This window comes from Andrena cerasifolii, chromosome 8, assembly GCF_050908995.1.
Source record: "Andrena cerasifolii isolate SP2316 chromosome 8, iyAndCera1_principal, whole genome shotgun sequence".
In the NCBI taxonomy this organism is placed as follows: Eukaryota; Metazoa; Arthropoda; class Insecta; order Hymenoptera; family Andrenidae; genus Andrena; species Andrena cerasifolii.
In genome coordinates, this window is record NC_135125.1 from 16,072,306 (window position 1) to 16,089,495 (window position 17,190).

A 17,190-nucleotide genomic window follows, 5' to 3' on the forward strand; every position below is an offset into this window, starting at 1 on the left:
CGCCTTCTCTTCAATATTATTTGTAACTGGACTCGAGAAAAGAAGACTACAATATGTATCGTTGCTAATGGTGTATTTAAAAGCTGAATCTTTTTTCCTAAATAAATCATTTTAATAAAATCAAGCATTTGATCGTAGAAAATCACCCACTCAACTACATGTTTTCGTATTTTGCTGTATTTGTACAAAGGCAATAATTTATAAAATAGTTTCATAAAAAAAATTTAACTCTTATATTCTAGTTGAAAACAGCAACAATAAATACTGTTTAATGTAACAGAGTCAGAATGAAAACACTCCACTTTGGAATGGATCGATAGCTGTAGCACACTCGTAATCCGGGCCTCTTCGGAGAACAGATCCGCTCGCATGTCCAGAGAAAAGATAATTCTCTCGTAACGATAAACCTGCCGCCTTTAACTCTCACTATAAATTATCACATAGAATCGTAGAGTTCACGATGAATTAGTAGAGTTATTATGTATATTATTATACATAATCGTATATATGTATTCATAATGAACTCCATTCAATCACGAACATAATACTGCAACCTTAGGAGAAAATAATAGAACATTCCATCAACTTCAGGACATAGATACTTCGAATTGGTAATGAAACTAGCCTCGTTTACAAAATGGTTGCAGTTGCGGCAAACAGTTAGGAAGGCAAGGACTCAACTAGGAGGATACAACTAAAGAAAACAAGACACCATATGTACGGATTAGAGACTGTGGACGTGTTACGGAGACGATGAGAAATCTCAGTCAGAAGTATAGGCTCTTATTCACGGGCTTACAATTTATATAATGCTCTTCCCAATGAAGCTCCGAACAAGCTTTAGAGCAATATTTGGCTTCCAAGCAGAGTGAGCACGCTACCGTGCTGGGTTTGCTGCAAAATAAACATATTTTAATTTCTTCTTCTTCGATATTCCCTTCGGCAACGTCTGTAGGTAAATCGCTACCTTCTTCCATTTTTTCGAACGCTTCTAACGATATACTTCTAACGTCCGCGATAAACGATACAGGACTTGCTTCCATCGAAGAAGTATCTATATGGGTGTAATTAGAATATTTAATATCGTCGTCGGGGCTGTCGGTGATTTCTACTGTTGGTACTTCGCAGGTAGTGCTATATTCGGGAGATGGTAAGGCACAGATCGGCTGAGGGTCTTCTTCATTTGATTTCTGTTCAGTCTCTTCAGGCTTCTCGGCTGCTCTTTGTATCACAGTGTCTCTAGTCTCTCGAGCTGCATCAATATCAATGACTTTCACTTGATCGTCGTTAGGAGAAATTTCTACAGTAACTAAGTGCGTGTTCGGCGGCTGTTTTGTGTCTTTATTAGATTGGTCCAAGTCAGATGCTACCACTTCATCTTCACGTGGCTTCTCCGACTCGTTCTTCTTCGTTTCTATATTGCTCAACGGTGCGCAACCTTCGGAATCCTTCTCCGTTACATCCTTATCACTTTCGCTATCGTTCCACATTGGAGTGTCTATAATTTTTACAATTTCGGAATGATTCTCCACTTCGGTTACTTTTTCGCCTTGCTTCTTCTCTTGCAATTGTTCTGTACTGGGTCCCTGCTTTTGCGACTCTTCCTTAGGTAATTCCTTCGTTTCTTCCGCCTCGTCCGACGGTTTTGTATCTTGTAGAGCGTCCGCAGCTTCGAGCTTCTTCTGGGATTGCTTTTCTACGGCACTTAAACTCTCTTGGCGAGCCGTGCTACATTCATTCAGGGTGACTGTCTCGCACTGCACGTGCTCAGCTTTGGATACTTGAACTTGACAGTGTACCATATTACTATCTTGTACAATAATTTTTACTGTCCTTGGAACATCGATGCTCATAAGTAACTTCTTCGCTTCTGCGGATTCTTGGCAAGGTTCATTTTGCAAGAGGTCGTTCACCATCTTATCCACCAGTTGTTTTAAAAGTGTTTGGAAATTAAGCAACGTGAATCTTTCAGATTGAGTCGTGTCCCACGACTGGCCTGGACAGCCGTGCTCCAACCACGCGGTGCAGTTAAAGTAAAAGTCTATGTGCTTTACTAACATTATTTTCTGAATGTCAGAAAGATATTCCAAAAAAAAGAATTGCTTCATTGCCGATTCCAACGAGGCTGGCGCGACGTTTTCCTTTTTATTTTTACAGGGCACTGGTTGCTTCGTGGTCCTTGATGAATGGGCAGCTTGAGGATCTTGGGATGCTTTCATTTGTTCTATCACGAAATTTTTTAGCGCCATCATTTGTGTTTGCGTAGGTACGGCCTGGTGTACCTGTTCACTTTGTCGCACACTTTTTGGGACAGCCTGAGGTGCAATTGGTACATACATGTTTTCTACCGATTGCGGTATATAGTTTATTGCGGGCACAGTTTGTTGCGTGTTATGAGGTAACTTTGACGTAATCTTCGGCAGGGCAGTCCCTTGCGTCGTATTGTAACTTGATTTCCTGTGTACAGTCTGCTGGAATTGTTGATTTGTGCGGTTAGTGGTTTGTTGCTGCATCCCTATTGGAGTATTAACAGCTCGCTGCTGGATCGGGTGCGTAGGATTGATTGTTTGCTGCTGCATCCCTGGTGCAGGCTTGATATTTTGTTGCTGGACCATGTACATAGAATTGATATTTTGTTGCTGGGTCCTTTGTGCAAGATACATATTTTGTTGCTGGAACACTACCGGAGGATTAATATTTTGCTGCTGAACCAAGTGCGGAGGATTGATATTTTGCTGCTGAACCATGTGCGGAGGATTGATATTTTGCTGCTGAACCATGTGCGGAGGATTGAAATTTTGCTGTTGAGCCATGTACGGAGGGTTACTATTTTGTTGCTGAACCATGTGTGGATACTGTTGCTGGCTTATTTTCGCTAGGTTCACATTCTGTTGAATGGGTTGGTTCAGCACAGGTGTATTCACTGCGTAAAATGTGTTTGCTGGAGGAACATAAAAGCCTGGCTGAAGGTATTGCCGATTTATAAACGATGGGTTTGGTGGATAAGGCGATTTCCTTGGTTGATTGATTGCAGCGGATGAAACTAGAACATGTCTGAAGGGACCACCTTGGGTTGCATTTATTGCTACCGGTCTATTTCTAGGGATATATGCCTGCTGGGAAGGCGGCGGCCTTTGCATGTCCATTCTGTAGTTCATCTGTTGCATATTTAGCAGTGGATTAGTAGCGGGATTCGTCGGCATCGGCACATTATTCGGAACGATATTAGCCTCCGGTTGTACGGTAACATTTTCTTGAAAATTAGGTTGCGTGGAGCTAATATTTATACATATCTGAGTTAAATTCGGAGGATACGGACTCTGTATGGTCGGCGCGGGAGCTGCATTCTGCGGTCCAGCGTACGCAGGTGGTTTATGCACCGCGCCGTTATTGTACTTATCTGATTCCCTCGCACACATCATCTTAAGTATCGGCGTGTAATGAAATATTTCTATTAGAGACAATGGTTGCACATCGAACCCTTTATGCTTGTTAAGTAGCTTCACAATATTCTGAGTGAACGGTGTGAAACTCTCAACATTTAATGCTGTCTTCATTTTTATAAATTCCGTGGCTAGCAATTTATCAAAATGTGAACCGGGGGGCAGACTAGAAGTACGCACACTTAGAAGCAAATCGTGTATCTTGCTCAAAATGGCCTTTATGGCACCTTTTTTATCCTCGTATTCGTTGGCTGTGGTGTCTGAAGACGTAACTAGAGGTGTAGGAACAGCAGACGCTGCTGCGGGCGCAGTTTGCGTCGGTGGGGCGGGTGAAGGTATTGAACTGGTAACGGTAGTAGCCTTCAAGAAGCTGCCTGACATTATTGGATTCGCATACGATAACGGAGGAACAGTATTTGGAAAGGGGGTCACAGGTGTTGGGCACCACCTGGAACCCAGTTCTGCACTGGAGAGTACCCTTAATCTAACTTGAGGAACATTATTCGCCTGAGTATCTTTCTTTTCTGTAGTACTATTCAGTTCAGATCTCTGTAATACTGGCTTGTTTATACTACCCGACGCGTCGCCCACGTTGCTGTTCATTGAAACAGCTTCGCCATATTCTCCAGCATCAGAAGATATCACAGTATCCTTCGAATACACATTGTTATTCTCCTCGACGACATTCGACGCTTCATCTTTTTCCTTCGGACCTTCATCATTGTTTACTTCTACTTCCGCCGATATTTTCAAATTCGAATTCTCGTCGACGCCTTCATTCGTATTCTCTTCAGTGTGTTCCCGAATACTAAGGACATTCCCGTTCGATGTAATCTGACAGGTTTGGTTGAAACCCAATCGGAGAAGTTCGTTCATGTCTGTCGAGTCCACGTGATCCTTTTTTAGAGATCCTGAAGAATCTTCACTTTTCATTCCTTCAGCACCCTCGTTACACTTTTCGGAAGTGTTAGGAGATATCTTAGTAGCGTCCATCCCTGTTTCTGCCTTTGGTACAAGAATGTCCACTTCAGACTTCGTAGTTGCTTGGAATGTTTGTGTAACATCCGTCGTTGCTATAGTTTCTTCGACAGTACTTTCATCACAGATAGGCGAATCCACCAGGTCTATGATTTCTGTAATTATTTCAACAACGGGTGCATTTTGGACGCTGCTTTGTACTACATTTTCAGTAACATCTTGCGTGCTTTCGACTCGCGCAACGCTTTTGGTATCTTCAACCGCGGTAACATTTTGTGCATGTCCTACGGCTTCACCATCAACGGAGTTTTCTACATCTTCCACGCTTCTGACTATTGTAACTCTGTTTGTAATATTTAGCCTATCAACTTCGGTACCATTTCCTGTATCTTGGACTTGATCAGTAGTTTTAATACTTTCTTCCTTGGTAGATTCTTTGGTTTCATCAATTATCCTAGGTTTGGCAGGGGTCTTCTTAGAAGCCGCTTCGTTAGACTCCTCGTGCATCGTTGAATCAGGTACAGCTCTCTGAATATCTTTCAGAATTTCTACGTAACTGGCGATTGCGCTGCCCTCGGCAGTACAGACCCCAGAATCGCAAGAGTCCACCGAGTCCTTTTTCCTCCTCCTCTTGAATTGCTTCTGTAAGATGTCCTGGTCCTGTTCATCTTCGCTAACGGTTACGCAATCCCCGAAGAATGTTCGAAATTTCTTCAGAACTTTCTTCCGCTTCTTCCTGTCGATCGCTTTAGTCTCGTTGTACGATGTACGGATATTCTTCCTCTTCTTCGGTGCACAGTCTAGAGTTGTCTCGCCATGCAACCTCCTCTTGTGAGTATCCTCTTCAGCAACTCTGTTATCACTGGACGCAGTCCTACCCTTCACCGAGACACCTTCCGGGGACGATTTACCTCCACCAGTGTCTCGCGTAAGACGCGCGATTTTATTCCGCGGAGAGTGCTCCTCAACGTGTGCGCTAGCCCCCTCATTGATATCTAATTTTTTATTAACATCTGACTTAGCAGATTCGATTATTTTATGATTAAAGCAAGAACTAAGGTTCAGTTTGATGCGATATCTTTTATCTCTATCCAGCGTACGAATTGAATTAGTAGGTATTTGATCGGATACCAGATCGAAACTTCTTTCTGTTGCGCGATTATTGTCTACCCCGACTCGCGTCGGTGGATTATCCCTTTCACTGCGCGCAGTTTTTTTATTCGGAGGCAAGTGTTTATTACTCGCGCCGTCTTTGCTTTGTGATTTACACGTGGTATCCGCAGATACGATCACGGAGCTCCTCTTGCTTACCGACTTCTCCGGTGCATTCATCTTGGACGAAACGATTTTGTCTAGTTGTTCTAAAGCTTTATCAAAAGGATGTAACACTGTTGGTTTGGGATCGTTTGTGGGTGCAGTACTCTGCGCTTTTAAAACCTCCGCTTTTTCTGCGGCACCAACTTCCACCCCGTGGGATCTATCTGCATTCTCGTTTCCCTGCCGCGAATTACATTTGAGAGATGGAGCATCAGTGGTACAATTGCTCGAGACCTGACTGAGTCCCTCGTCATCATCTAGGAATAATCTCCTCCGCCTGAAACACACACGTCACACATCTATCACGTTAACGCATAAAACAGGCAAAATATTCTAGGACACCCTTTATACATAACAGAATTACAAATAAATTTACGCGCGTGTGCTATGAAAATTATAGGAAACAAACAAAATAGTGTTTGGATAAAATCATAATTGTTCACTGTCTACAAAGGTTATAAACCTAGATCACTTTCCTATTTCTTGAACCTGTTTGATTAATCTAATAATTAATTAGAAATGTGTTCCAGCTCGGTATGCCTAGCTAATCTAGATGAATGTGACTATTTAAAAAAAAAAATAATAAATTTTTTTTTTATAAAATCAGAATAAGCCGAGTAGTAAAGCTAATCGTATGTAAGAATAAAAATTGTATTTGCTATACTTTCCCATTATTCCCGATTTATTTCCACGAAAATTGTGCACTAACCTTTTTTCTTGCAATCACATTTAAATCTGAGAAAAATAAAAACTTCTATTCATGCAGGTCACACAGTTCAAACCCCATTGATTATTTATATCAAAGTTACTATCTGAACAATTATTGTACTACGATGGATAAAACGTACAAAGCGAACAGTGTCATCGGACAAATGTAGGGGGCAGCTGCGTTGTGGAATGTTCGAGGGTGTCGATACACATATTTTACTGGACGATCGACGTTTAACGTTACGTACGGACAGATAAGATATTGTTGAATAAAAATGATACGCGATTGACGATACCTTTATCTGTTTCCTTTACAACATATATGCGAACGGAAATGGAGGGGCGGGAATGTAATGCACACAGAAGAGTGCATTCTGAATGCAATTTACATAACCCCTGCTGTCTGTGAAGTATTAAGTAAGTAGTGTCCTACTTACGAATGAATTTAATTAAAAATTTAAAACCGAAATTTAAAAATATTCCATTTTTTAGTATAAACTTAATAAAGATCAGTTTTAAAAAATAAGTAAATTTCTCTCAAAAAGCAACTGGCCCTTTTGCACCCCCCTCCGGACGCCCATGCAGCATACGCGTAATGCATACACGTATCGTCGTGTGAAAGCGAGCTAATGATAACGGTGACAATATCACGATGCGATTGCTTTGCAGGAAAAGTAAAACTAAAAGGGCCTGAAACGTTCCCTTCATTCCCAGAGCCTTCCAGCACTATAATTGTACTATCTACGGAACATCAATCCACAAATATCTACGAGACTAAGAAAGCACTGTGAGCCGACAAACCCACATTCTCACACATGCAAGTTCCCACGAAGAACGCCCTTAAAGCCACATTTATACGACGCACGGTACAGAACGCTATCCAAACCGGCCCTTCAACGTTGCAAGTGTCGGAAGGCCACACTTCAGAGACTTCCTCTACAGGTTGCACACGTGGGAACGCAGCTTGAACAGCCACGCGCAGCATGCACTGTCGTTGAATAGTGAACAAATTCGAGTGTCCCCATCGCCATGTGTGGCCCACGTGGTGTAACCCGACCCCCCCATGATTGCGTTGCACATGTAGCACCGCGACCTAACGTCCTCAGTTCATTTCTACCGAAGATGCGCGCGTTGTTTACCTCGGCAAGTTGAAAAACGTCTCGCGGCAACGTAAACAAATGAACGCGTCCAAGCCTCCCAAACGAACCTCTTGCCAAAGATTCCGCGAGGGATTTAAAAGAAGAACAATGGCACGAAGAGTTTACGCGCAACGATCTACAGAGACGTTGTTGGCGCGCGAAACGAGACACGCGCGTCCGGTTACCGACACTAGTCACCACAGACAGAGACGTGTACGGTGAACTGTTGCGAACTTACCATCCATATCTCCGTCGTGCCGTTTGTTGCCGAGTGAGCACCACCAGCGGCCTCGTCGCCAGTTGTATCAAGCCGCGGCGTACCTGCTTCCGCGACAGCCCCAGATTCTGCAGATCTGTCTTCAGCTGAAACAACAGCCACCGATTTACTTTAGGGTTAGGACCACTCGCCATAACCACGCGCGACACGCGAGAAACTCGGGGTGACGGAGGAACAGAAAACGAACGTCACCCGCGATCGTGTTTACGTTCGCTCGCCTGTTCCGCGGGGCTGGCGCGTACCCTCCCCCCCCCCCCTCCGCCGAACCTAACCGATCGCGTACGCCGAGGAAACCGATTCCCGTTTGCGATTACGAAGAAGTTCGAAATAAACCGCACCTTTTTCAGCAGTTCACAACGGCGAACAGGTCCGAGACTGTAAAGCAACCGTTTCAATACGAGATTGTCGAAGCACACCGCCACGGCGGTCCCCGTTTCCGTGCTTCCCATGGTCGCAGCAGAGGCAGAGGCACATCCGACGTCTTTACTGTCCTCTACACGTGTGCGAAGCGACGCAATGCCTCCGTGCCACGCGCGAGAGGGGCGCCGGGTATAAACACAACACGTGCGTGCGCACCCGGAATCCAGTAATCGGGACTTTCACGCAGAGATAGCCGATCGTGGCTGGAATGTTGGGGAATTTTTCGAGCTAGACAATGATTCATCAATTTAGTGATGGGACTGCTACCGTATCGATACATATCGATACCGTTCAACAGGTTTCGATCTGGTATTGATGCACATAATATCGTACAGTATCAAACACGTATCGATAATTTCGTAAGGTATCAAACGGGTATCGATACCTTCCGTGAAGTATCAAGCCGGTTTTGATTCAGAATAGTATTGGTTTGGTATCGATTGAAGAAGAATCGGTATCGATAATTGATACCAAGTACTTAAAATTTCGATGCGGATCGATAGTTCCTTTAATGACCGTCGTTTTGCTCGACCACGCAACGTGAAAGGGAACTAAGATGGTTGTTTCGGTGACTGGGTCTATGCGAAGACAATAGTTCTTTCTCTCTTTCAGAGGGGGACGCGCGAAGAAAGGCTCCCAAACTGTAAATTGTGATTTAAATGGAAGTTTGTAGGAGCGTGGAGCATGATGTATGCGAAGAATTCCGTTTTATGATGAACATTCGCTTCGATGGGGTGAAATCAGCGTCTTCATATAAATATATTTGGTTTCTGATAAGTAACTGCTCTTGATTCAGATGATCAAGCGTTTCCACTAGTGGTGGACATGATTCAAGAATGTCGGTTAAGGTTGATGAATCGTGTATATATTGTTGAAGAATTTGAAATATGTAATGCTTCGAGATAATACACTTGCAGCCTTTCTTACAAGCTACATTCGTAATTCCTTATGATGATCCCCCTCGTGATCTTTCAGGATCAATCCCACTTTCAGAGGTACCATTGTCGCGTCTGCCGTTTTCTCTTCCACTTGCGGTATTCCAAAATTCACAGTCAATCCGTGATTAACACTGCGTTTGCATATTTGAAGTGTTGTTTTACTTCTTACGATTACAAACTGTGGAGCTTGACTGAGGTCCCACATTATTCGTAACGGTGATCCACCATTCAAAATGTCCGTCTCTCCAAACGGCACGAATAGGTGTATCTTTCACCGAACTTGAAATATTCAGAAATACTTGAAATCCAGTTCAGTGGACACGAGTTTGGACGTGGATACGCGAGTGCTTTCTTTCACGCGGATATCTCGGAACTTCCTTCCTCTCCGAGCCCAATGCTGAACATTTACTGGAACTCGGATCCTCTCGCCGCTATTTATATAGGGGACTTTATTGCGTCATCGTTGTGGACGAACTTACTGATGAAACCGGGTGGAACTTTTATCACTTTTCAACCAATAGCCCGGTTACACGTGGTGCTGGTGGGATGCTTTTTATACAATGCGCTTGAACTTCGATCGAACTGTGTAATTGCCATTGATAATGTGTACAAAGATAGCGACGCGGTAATGTCGGTTTTTGCCAGCTTTTCCCGGTAATCGGCGATCAATATGTATGTATGTTTCTCTGAACAAGCCGGAAGATTTTACCATACGAAAGAGAGCCTTACAATTGGAAATTCTGAATGGCAGAACTGATCTGCAATGTAAATGACTGCGATAAAAATACTAATAGACCCGAACACTTCCAATGCCCTTTTGAACGTGTGCGTGTGTGGGTGATTCAGGATTTCGCAATGTATGATAAAAAGTTGCAATGCCAGATCTCGTTAAGACTCGCTACGAAGGTCAGGATCCACTGCGGTGAATCAAGCGCGGCAGTTGGGGTTGCAAGGAAGATCGGTGAGTGGCAGACGCCGATTTTCATGCAACTCCGCTCGATTGTTTGTCGGACCAACCTAAGAAATTTGCCGTGTTCGGTTGGTGCTAGTTTAACCTTTAGTGGGCTGGATTTTTTTAATTGAGATTGTAAATTTTTTTTACTTAAAATTTATGCAAATATACAACTAACATGTTCGGCAAAGTATACAAATTTGCTAAATTTGTACTTTAGTGTTTCTAGGGGTTTTTGATGTCGCTAATCGCGATCCTGAAGCCAGATTATCTAAATTTTATACAGTTTGCCAACCTGAAAAGGCCCAAATGAATAACAGCAGGTAGATTCATGTATGAAACTTTCCTTTGGCGTTTCCTCCAGCTAATGACACACACACACACACACACACATGTGAGCGTATATGTATATAAAATATACTTATGTATGCGAATTAAATAGTTGTCTATCTTGGGCCGCATTAGTGGCCACCCCGGCTCTCTAAAGGTTAAGTGAGAAACCACCCCTTTTATCCGAGCCGCCCCCTTTACATATGCGCTTATAATATTTAAGAAAATGTTATACCGTTTCTGAAAGTCTATACATCTTTCGCAAAGAATTTTCGAAAAAAATTTTTTTTAAGAAAATTAAACATCCTTTTTCAGAATTTTTTTTTTGATCAGATGAATAGAAGCTTCTTTCTATTCCAAATCCAACAATGTGTAACTATGTATAATTGTGGCGGTTTTTCCCTTAAAGTGCAAAGTTCTTAGGTTGGTCCAACAAATAAAAAAATATATATAAAAAAACTATTTTAAGTTAAACGATTTTATTTAAAATGCATTAAAAACTAAATTTAATTTTTTTCATGTACTACAATTTCGATGGTGTTTTTTCACTCTAAATAAAATAGTGGAGCCGGATATATCGTAAAAGAATATGAATTAATTTACTACGAAATCAAGCATCAACATGAATTTGTTGTGACATATCCTGCTCCACGATTTTATTAAAATGGTCATTGCTGTTTACGCGCCGATAAATTAAGCGATTATCGGGAATTTATTACGAAGAAAAGAAATTATAATGGTATAAAACTGCTATATATGTTATTTATTAAACTACATTTCTACGTAGAAAATATAAATATAACCAAATAAACATTTTCTTATTAATTTTAAATATAAATCATTTGTAGTCCCGGCGATAACGACAGTCATAGTGATCAAGAATCTATGTTTTGGATTTTTGGTTCTGATATATGTAACAGCTGGAATTATTTGCACCAGCGCGGCCTCACTTTTCAAACCTGTCATCAAGACCGGTTATAAAAGCATTTTAAAAACATTAATTTTATTATTTTTATAATTTTTTCTTACCGTAGAAATGTAGTTTATAAATAGCCAAAAGTTTTATACCATCACTATGTATATTCCGAAAATCGCTTAATTTATCGGCGCGCAAACCGGAATGACCACTTAAATAAAATCATGGAACAGGATAATATGTCACAACAAATTCATTTCGACGCTTGATTCTGTAGTAAATTGATTCATATTCTTTTACGATACATCCTGCTCCACGATTTTATTTAGAGTGAAAAAACACCATCAAAATTGTAGTACAAGAAAAGAATTATTTTTTAGTTTTTAGTGCATTGTAAATAAAATCGTTTAACTTAAAATTGTTTTTTTTTTAATATTTTTTTTATTATTTATTTTTTAGTGTCTAAGTTTTGATTTGTGGTTATAGGCTGATTTCAAGTCAGTTTTCTCACAATGTATTGTATCTTTTATCATATTTAAAGTACTATATTTTTCTGGAAAAAAGTTGGCAATCCTAGCTACAGATATTTTCTTTAAAACGCATGAATTGATGTGTCTGGTGGAACAAGTAGATACGCGATATCGACCATAGATTTAAAACAGTTTATACTTGGAGAAATACAAGCCCAACGTACGAAATGCAAAGTGTTTACGTTACGCATTCGGCACCACCGACCGGTGTCACATTACACTTCTTTAGGAGTCATCGAGTTCCAGGAAAATACGCCACGCTGCGCCATAGACTGTGATGGCGGCGAGGGTTGGAATGTTACTCGCGGTCCTTATCTAACAATAAGCAAAATGGTCGACGGAAATTTTCTTCGAGGATCGTGGTAGCTTGGCCTCCAACGAGGGACGAAGAAATACAAGGAACTTTGATTGATATCTTTAATTGGGGTCTCATGGAGGTAAACAAAAAAGCGATGTTGTAAGAGTGAATATGCTCCACAAATTTCTTGGATTCGGGGGCTTTGTCGCATATTAGTTCTAATAATATCGAGATCTCCGAGATCTTCGTTTCTAGGGGGGGTCTCAAATGTAGCCGAGCAGTGATTCTGGGCATGAATGTGACTTAGGCCCCTCGAAATGCCCTTCAGGAGACCAATTAGACAGGTACCCTTCTAGTACCCAAAAGTTGTCAAATTTCGTATTTCGCAGCGAAAATTGTTTCTAGGGGGGTTTCCAACAAAAATGGTGGTTATCTTAGGCGTCTTATTATGTGGGATAGTAATGCCGGGCGAAGACAGACTAAAAAACTAGTTATAAATAACCGTTACGATTGTCATCTCCTTCAGATTTACGTCATTGGTCGTTGATGCGCAGATCAGTGTCCATGTAATGATGATTAGTAATTGTTTCACGAGCGTGATAGGAAAAGGGCTCATTAAGAAACTGCGTTTTCTTTGAAACGAGATAAGATTAAATTTACTTTCTTCACCTTTAGGTAATAAATCAACGCGAAGAGATAAGGATTGCTGACGTGGTACATAAGGTCTGAGCAGTCACTGCACGTTCGCCAGTTTCTTCGGAACACTGTCACTTGTAAAACGTACGTAAATATAGGTAAATTGGAAACCATGTTAAAAGACTTGGATTAGAAACAGTTAACTTCGAAGAGTCCTTCTTAGAAGTGGAACAATGCCAGTACGTAACGCTTCAATAGATCCTTGGGGGTAGGCTACCCTGCCAAAGATCTTTATCGGAAAGTAGCAATAAATTTACTTTTCGAAGCAGTTGGGACCGCGATAAGCAATTAACCCTGGACCCTTCTTGTAAAAGTGGAAGGTTTGCGGCCCATGCTCTTAGGGAGGCTGCGAACCGTCGTACCCCTCGGAAATCCCAAAATTCTTGAGAACCCAGTCGAAAATGAACTGCATAAAGGCCTGCGTCTAACACTTGACAGTGTTCCCCCGGACGTTGCCTTGCATTCCAGTATCTCTAACAAATTGTTAAAGCTATGAGATTCAGGCTTGGTACTGCCCAAAGATATCACCCTGAAGCTGGATGTTCATTTGAGAGTATTTCTCGCGAGAGTAACTGTCCCAGCCAGAATTCGGAGGGATTCGTCTGCACCGATGGAGGGGGAAACACCTGCAGGAGCGGTGGTTATGTGTGCGTGACTGTGTTGCCCCCTCCATCACTGCAGCCGAATCCTTCCGAACTCTGGTCCCAGATGATCGCTCAACTGTCCCAGAGCCGACGTAGTACGTCGTACGTACTGCAACTTCGTCTCGAATGGATACAAAGTACACTACTAGTTAAAGCATTTGAATAAACGAGTCCCAAGAACGATCGCGCAACTTCTCTTTAACCTTTAGCCACGTAACGGGACTTAGAGGGCCGGGATTTTTTCATTGAAATTGTAAATTTTATTTACTTAAAATTTATGCATATATACCACCAAAATGGTCGGCAAAGTATCCAAATTCTTAGGTGCCCACTACAGTGGCCAGCTCGGCCCTCTATAGGTTAAAAGAAAGACGCCCGTGCCGACGAATAACTAATCGTGGTACATTTGTATCGCTTCAAACAGCACAAACGATCATAAACGTACCTGCAAGGTTACGATACGTTGCAGATAATCTGTATGCCATAGTATGTTCCACGCGGTTATAATCGCAAGTAATCCGTATGTATCTACAATCGACTTGAAAATATTGTTCCATCGGTAATGAATTATCGAATCAGTTATTCATAAAGGATTAAGATTTGAAAACGAAGAATGCAGAAAAGTCATTCTGTGATTATTCGAACGATATTTTTCTGTTAATTGTATAGTGATTGTACGACGATGTACGGTGATGAGCGGCCATCTATTCGATACGATGAAGGTTCAATTGCAAACGATACTAACATGTGCACGAAGGTACATACGCAAAAGACGACTTGGATAATAACTCAAATTAAGATAGATTTAAACGAATCCCCTTACGCCTGTCGAAAGCCTTCGATTTTATCGTAATCATAAATCATTAAAATGCCGCGCCATTAGCGGCACGGTTTATACCACGCGCATTTTGCACTCGATAATCACGTTAAGCTGGTGGATCAGATCCGACTAAATATCTACCACGTAGTACGACTCGTTTGGAAACTATCCACAAAAAGTTCCCCAAAAGACATGTTTATATCTACGGCAGCAGCACGTCCCCCCGTCTTACTATCGTAAACTTAACTTACATGACACCAACAAAAGGAAAAAATTCACATTTGACCGGCAAGGTTTCAAAACATTGGGCAGGCATCTGTTGACAGTATACCCGCTTTGGTTTAACCTCAAACCACATAAAACTGAACGCTACGTCTACTTTTAAATCACATAATATAAATAAACTAACACAGAAATTAACACGTTGTATTCACGATGCCTCTAACGTCACACGCACTGCCTGAATTATTCGATCGCTCGAATTATTCTATTTAAAATCCTCCTAAACGAGTACTTCGGAGAAAACACTGTTAGTTACAAAATGAATGTCGCCGAAGTCGAATCCACGAGTGACATTAAATGCGCGCCCCTAACGGCTACGGCTGTCGAACACCCTTAGATTTCTCAATTAAAAGGAATACCTTGTACAACGCGCGTCTGCACCTCCTACAAATGCCTAACGTTTGCAGCGGGACCTTTTCCCGTATCCACGGCAATGAATGTTTCAAACACCTCAACATGTGGCCCGGTTGAACCGAGTTGCCATCGTTACATCGCAGATTCACCCTTATCGTAGCTTCGCGATACACATTTTTATCCGCGTCACGTCCAACGATCTTTGCGGACATTTTCACACTACCTGTTGCTCGCCGGGACCTCTTGTAGACCGAGGAGGAGGAGACCGACTGCTTTCGTCCTGTAACCCTCGGCTGGTGGGGAGCGCGGCCCTTGCGGGGTGTCGGACGGCGCGCGAACTCAGCCCCCTAATTGGCCAGATATTTGTCGCGTAAGCTCGAGAGAGAGAGCGAAAATGATGCTCGGGATTGTATTTTCATCTTGCTCCTTATCGCTTACCTAGAACCCCAACGCGAATGTGTCACGTTACGTTTCCGATTACGCTTACCGACGCATCTTCTTCGGGCCGTTCATCGTAAACGCGCTCGCGAATCGCCCGAAAGAAATTCACCGTTGAGATTGTCAATGATAGATTATTATTACTATTTAGTTGGTCTTGAGCACGGGACGGGGCGCGTCCGTCGCTCGCGCAAAGCTTTCGCTACAGATCCCCCGCTACAAATGCAGCCGAAACTTGTCGCGCACATTTGCCACAGCTGCGAATAAAACGCACGTTCACGGCAACTAAGGGGACATGGTGTAAAAAAAAGAACGGGACACGATGCAGTTGGAGAGGCCGTTCGGTGGCCCGTCTGTGGATGTTGTAAAGAGCTTCGAAATTTACAACGGTAAGAGTCGTGGAAACAAGAGGCGCGCGGTTTATTGGCGCCTGGAAACACTCGCTTTTGTGAAGGGAAAAGCGTGTCCGCATGTCGCGCACGTGGTCCCTCCGTTATTAAGGTGAAGAACCGGCGGCTGAGAGGGGAACTGCGGGAGGACCTGCGAGAGGTGCTGGGGTAGAAGCTGCGGGAGGATTTGGGGGACGACCTGCGGGACGACCTGCGGGACGACCTGCGGGGGGACCTGGTGGTAAAATGGACGATTAAAAGGTACACTTTACTTAAATGCAATGCGGTAACTTAACCTGTCGCGTTCGCGGCAAGATGCTCCCTCCTGCCGAGATGGATAGTGCACCAGGTAATGGTAACAGTGACGGCGAAGAACACCGCTAGAGATAGGGCCCATTGTTGCGGTCCAAACGCCATCGCAGATATTTCTCATTTTCCACCTGGTTTCTGTTCTACCTTCTTCCTATTCTTTTATATTTATCGCGGTATCTGTCACCTCCTCTGCGCCGTCGGTGACGTTTGCTCAAAAGGAGTGAATTCCACTGTTTTCTAGACTGTTCACTGTTTTTCAGACCATACGGGGTCGGATAGAAATTATTCAACTCGTTTGCAGAGGATTGATAAGGGATGTTTCTTACGCCTATACTTAGAGTTTCTAAGCGTCTAAAGGCCGCGTTCCGTACGCAGACTTATCAGTGACATTTTAACCCTTTCGGGTGTCTGGAATGCACGTGACCCAGCGGGGTCACCGTTTCCTGGAGTGGCGCGGTGTAGCCGAGGTTTTCCGCAAAAAACTGACATTCAGTTGAAGGCATTCATGGCCTAACCACTTTCCAATCTCAATTTCATAGCGCAAAAAGGGCCACGCACGAGATTGCGCTGTGTGTGGAATTCCACATCCGGGAATTTGGAAGGCATTTTACTATTTTTTATTTTCGTACTACTGTTTTTTAGGCTGTTGAAATTTGATCTTTTAAATCTTTTAATTTGTACTTCCCTCACCCCTAACTTCACACTCGGGTAAAATTTGCTCCGCCGACCCTGTGTGCGAGATGAACCCGCAGAGATATATCTGTATCGCTCGAGGTGTATCGCATTATAAAGTTACGAGGCTAAACTAATTGCTCCTAGTGGCTCCTGGTGTTAACCAGTCACCGGTTCGTCCACGACAACCAACCTCCTAGTGGCTCCCGGTGTTAGCCCGGCAACTAACAAACTCAATTCCTCGGCTTCGGGGCCGCCAATCTTATTGCCCTCAGCCTCGGCTCGTGTCAGCCGCATCAAACCAGTTTCTTTTTTCTGGTATTCTTAAAATTCCTAC

The 17,190-nt window shown here is 42.8% G+C and overlaps 1 protein-coding gene across 3 annotated transcripts; it reads right to left on the minus strand.

The window, feature by feature from the left end:
- Window positions 1-161: 161 nt before the first annotated feature.
- LOC143372610 (uncharacterized) lies at window positions 162-15,259 on the minus strand. Of its 3 annotated transcripts, XM_076818980.1 has the most exons (4): window positions 15,048-15,259; window positions 7,824-7,948; window positions 968-6,015; window positions 162-894 (listed from the first exon to the last, which is right to left on the minus strand). In XM_076818980.1, the coding sequence occupies exons 1-4, from the start codon at window positions 15,252-15,254 to the stop codon at window positions 878-880; spliced, it is 5,397 nt and encodes a 1,798-aa protein (XP_076675095.1). In that variant the 5' UTR covers window positions 15,255-15,259; the 3' UTR covers window positions 162-877. The 3 variants fall into 3 exon arrangements, with proteins under 3 accessions (XP_076675095.1, XP_076675093.1, XP_076675094.1); XM_076818978.1 differs by having other exon boundaries at window positions 162-6,015; XM_076818979.1 differs by lacking the exon at window positions 15,048-15,259 and adding an exon at window positions 8,201-8,459 and having other exon boundaries at window positions 162-6,015.
- Between the last annotated feature and the right edge of the window lie 1,931 nt (window positions 15,260-17,190).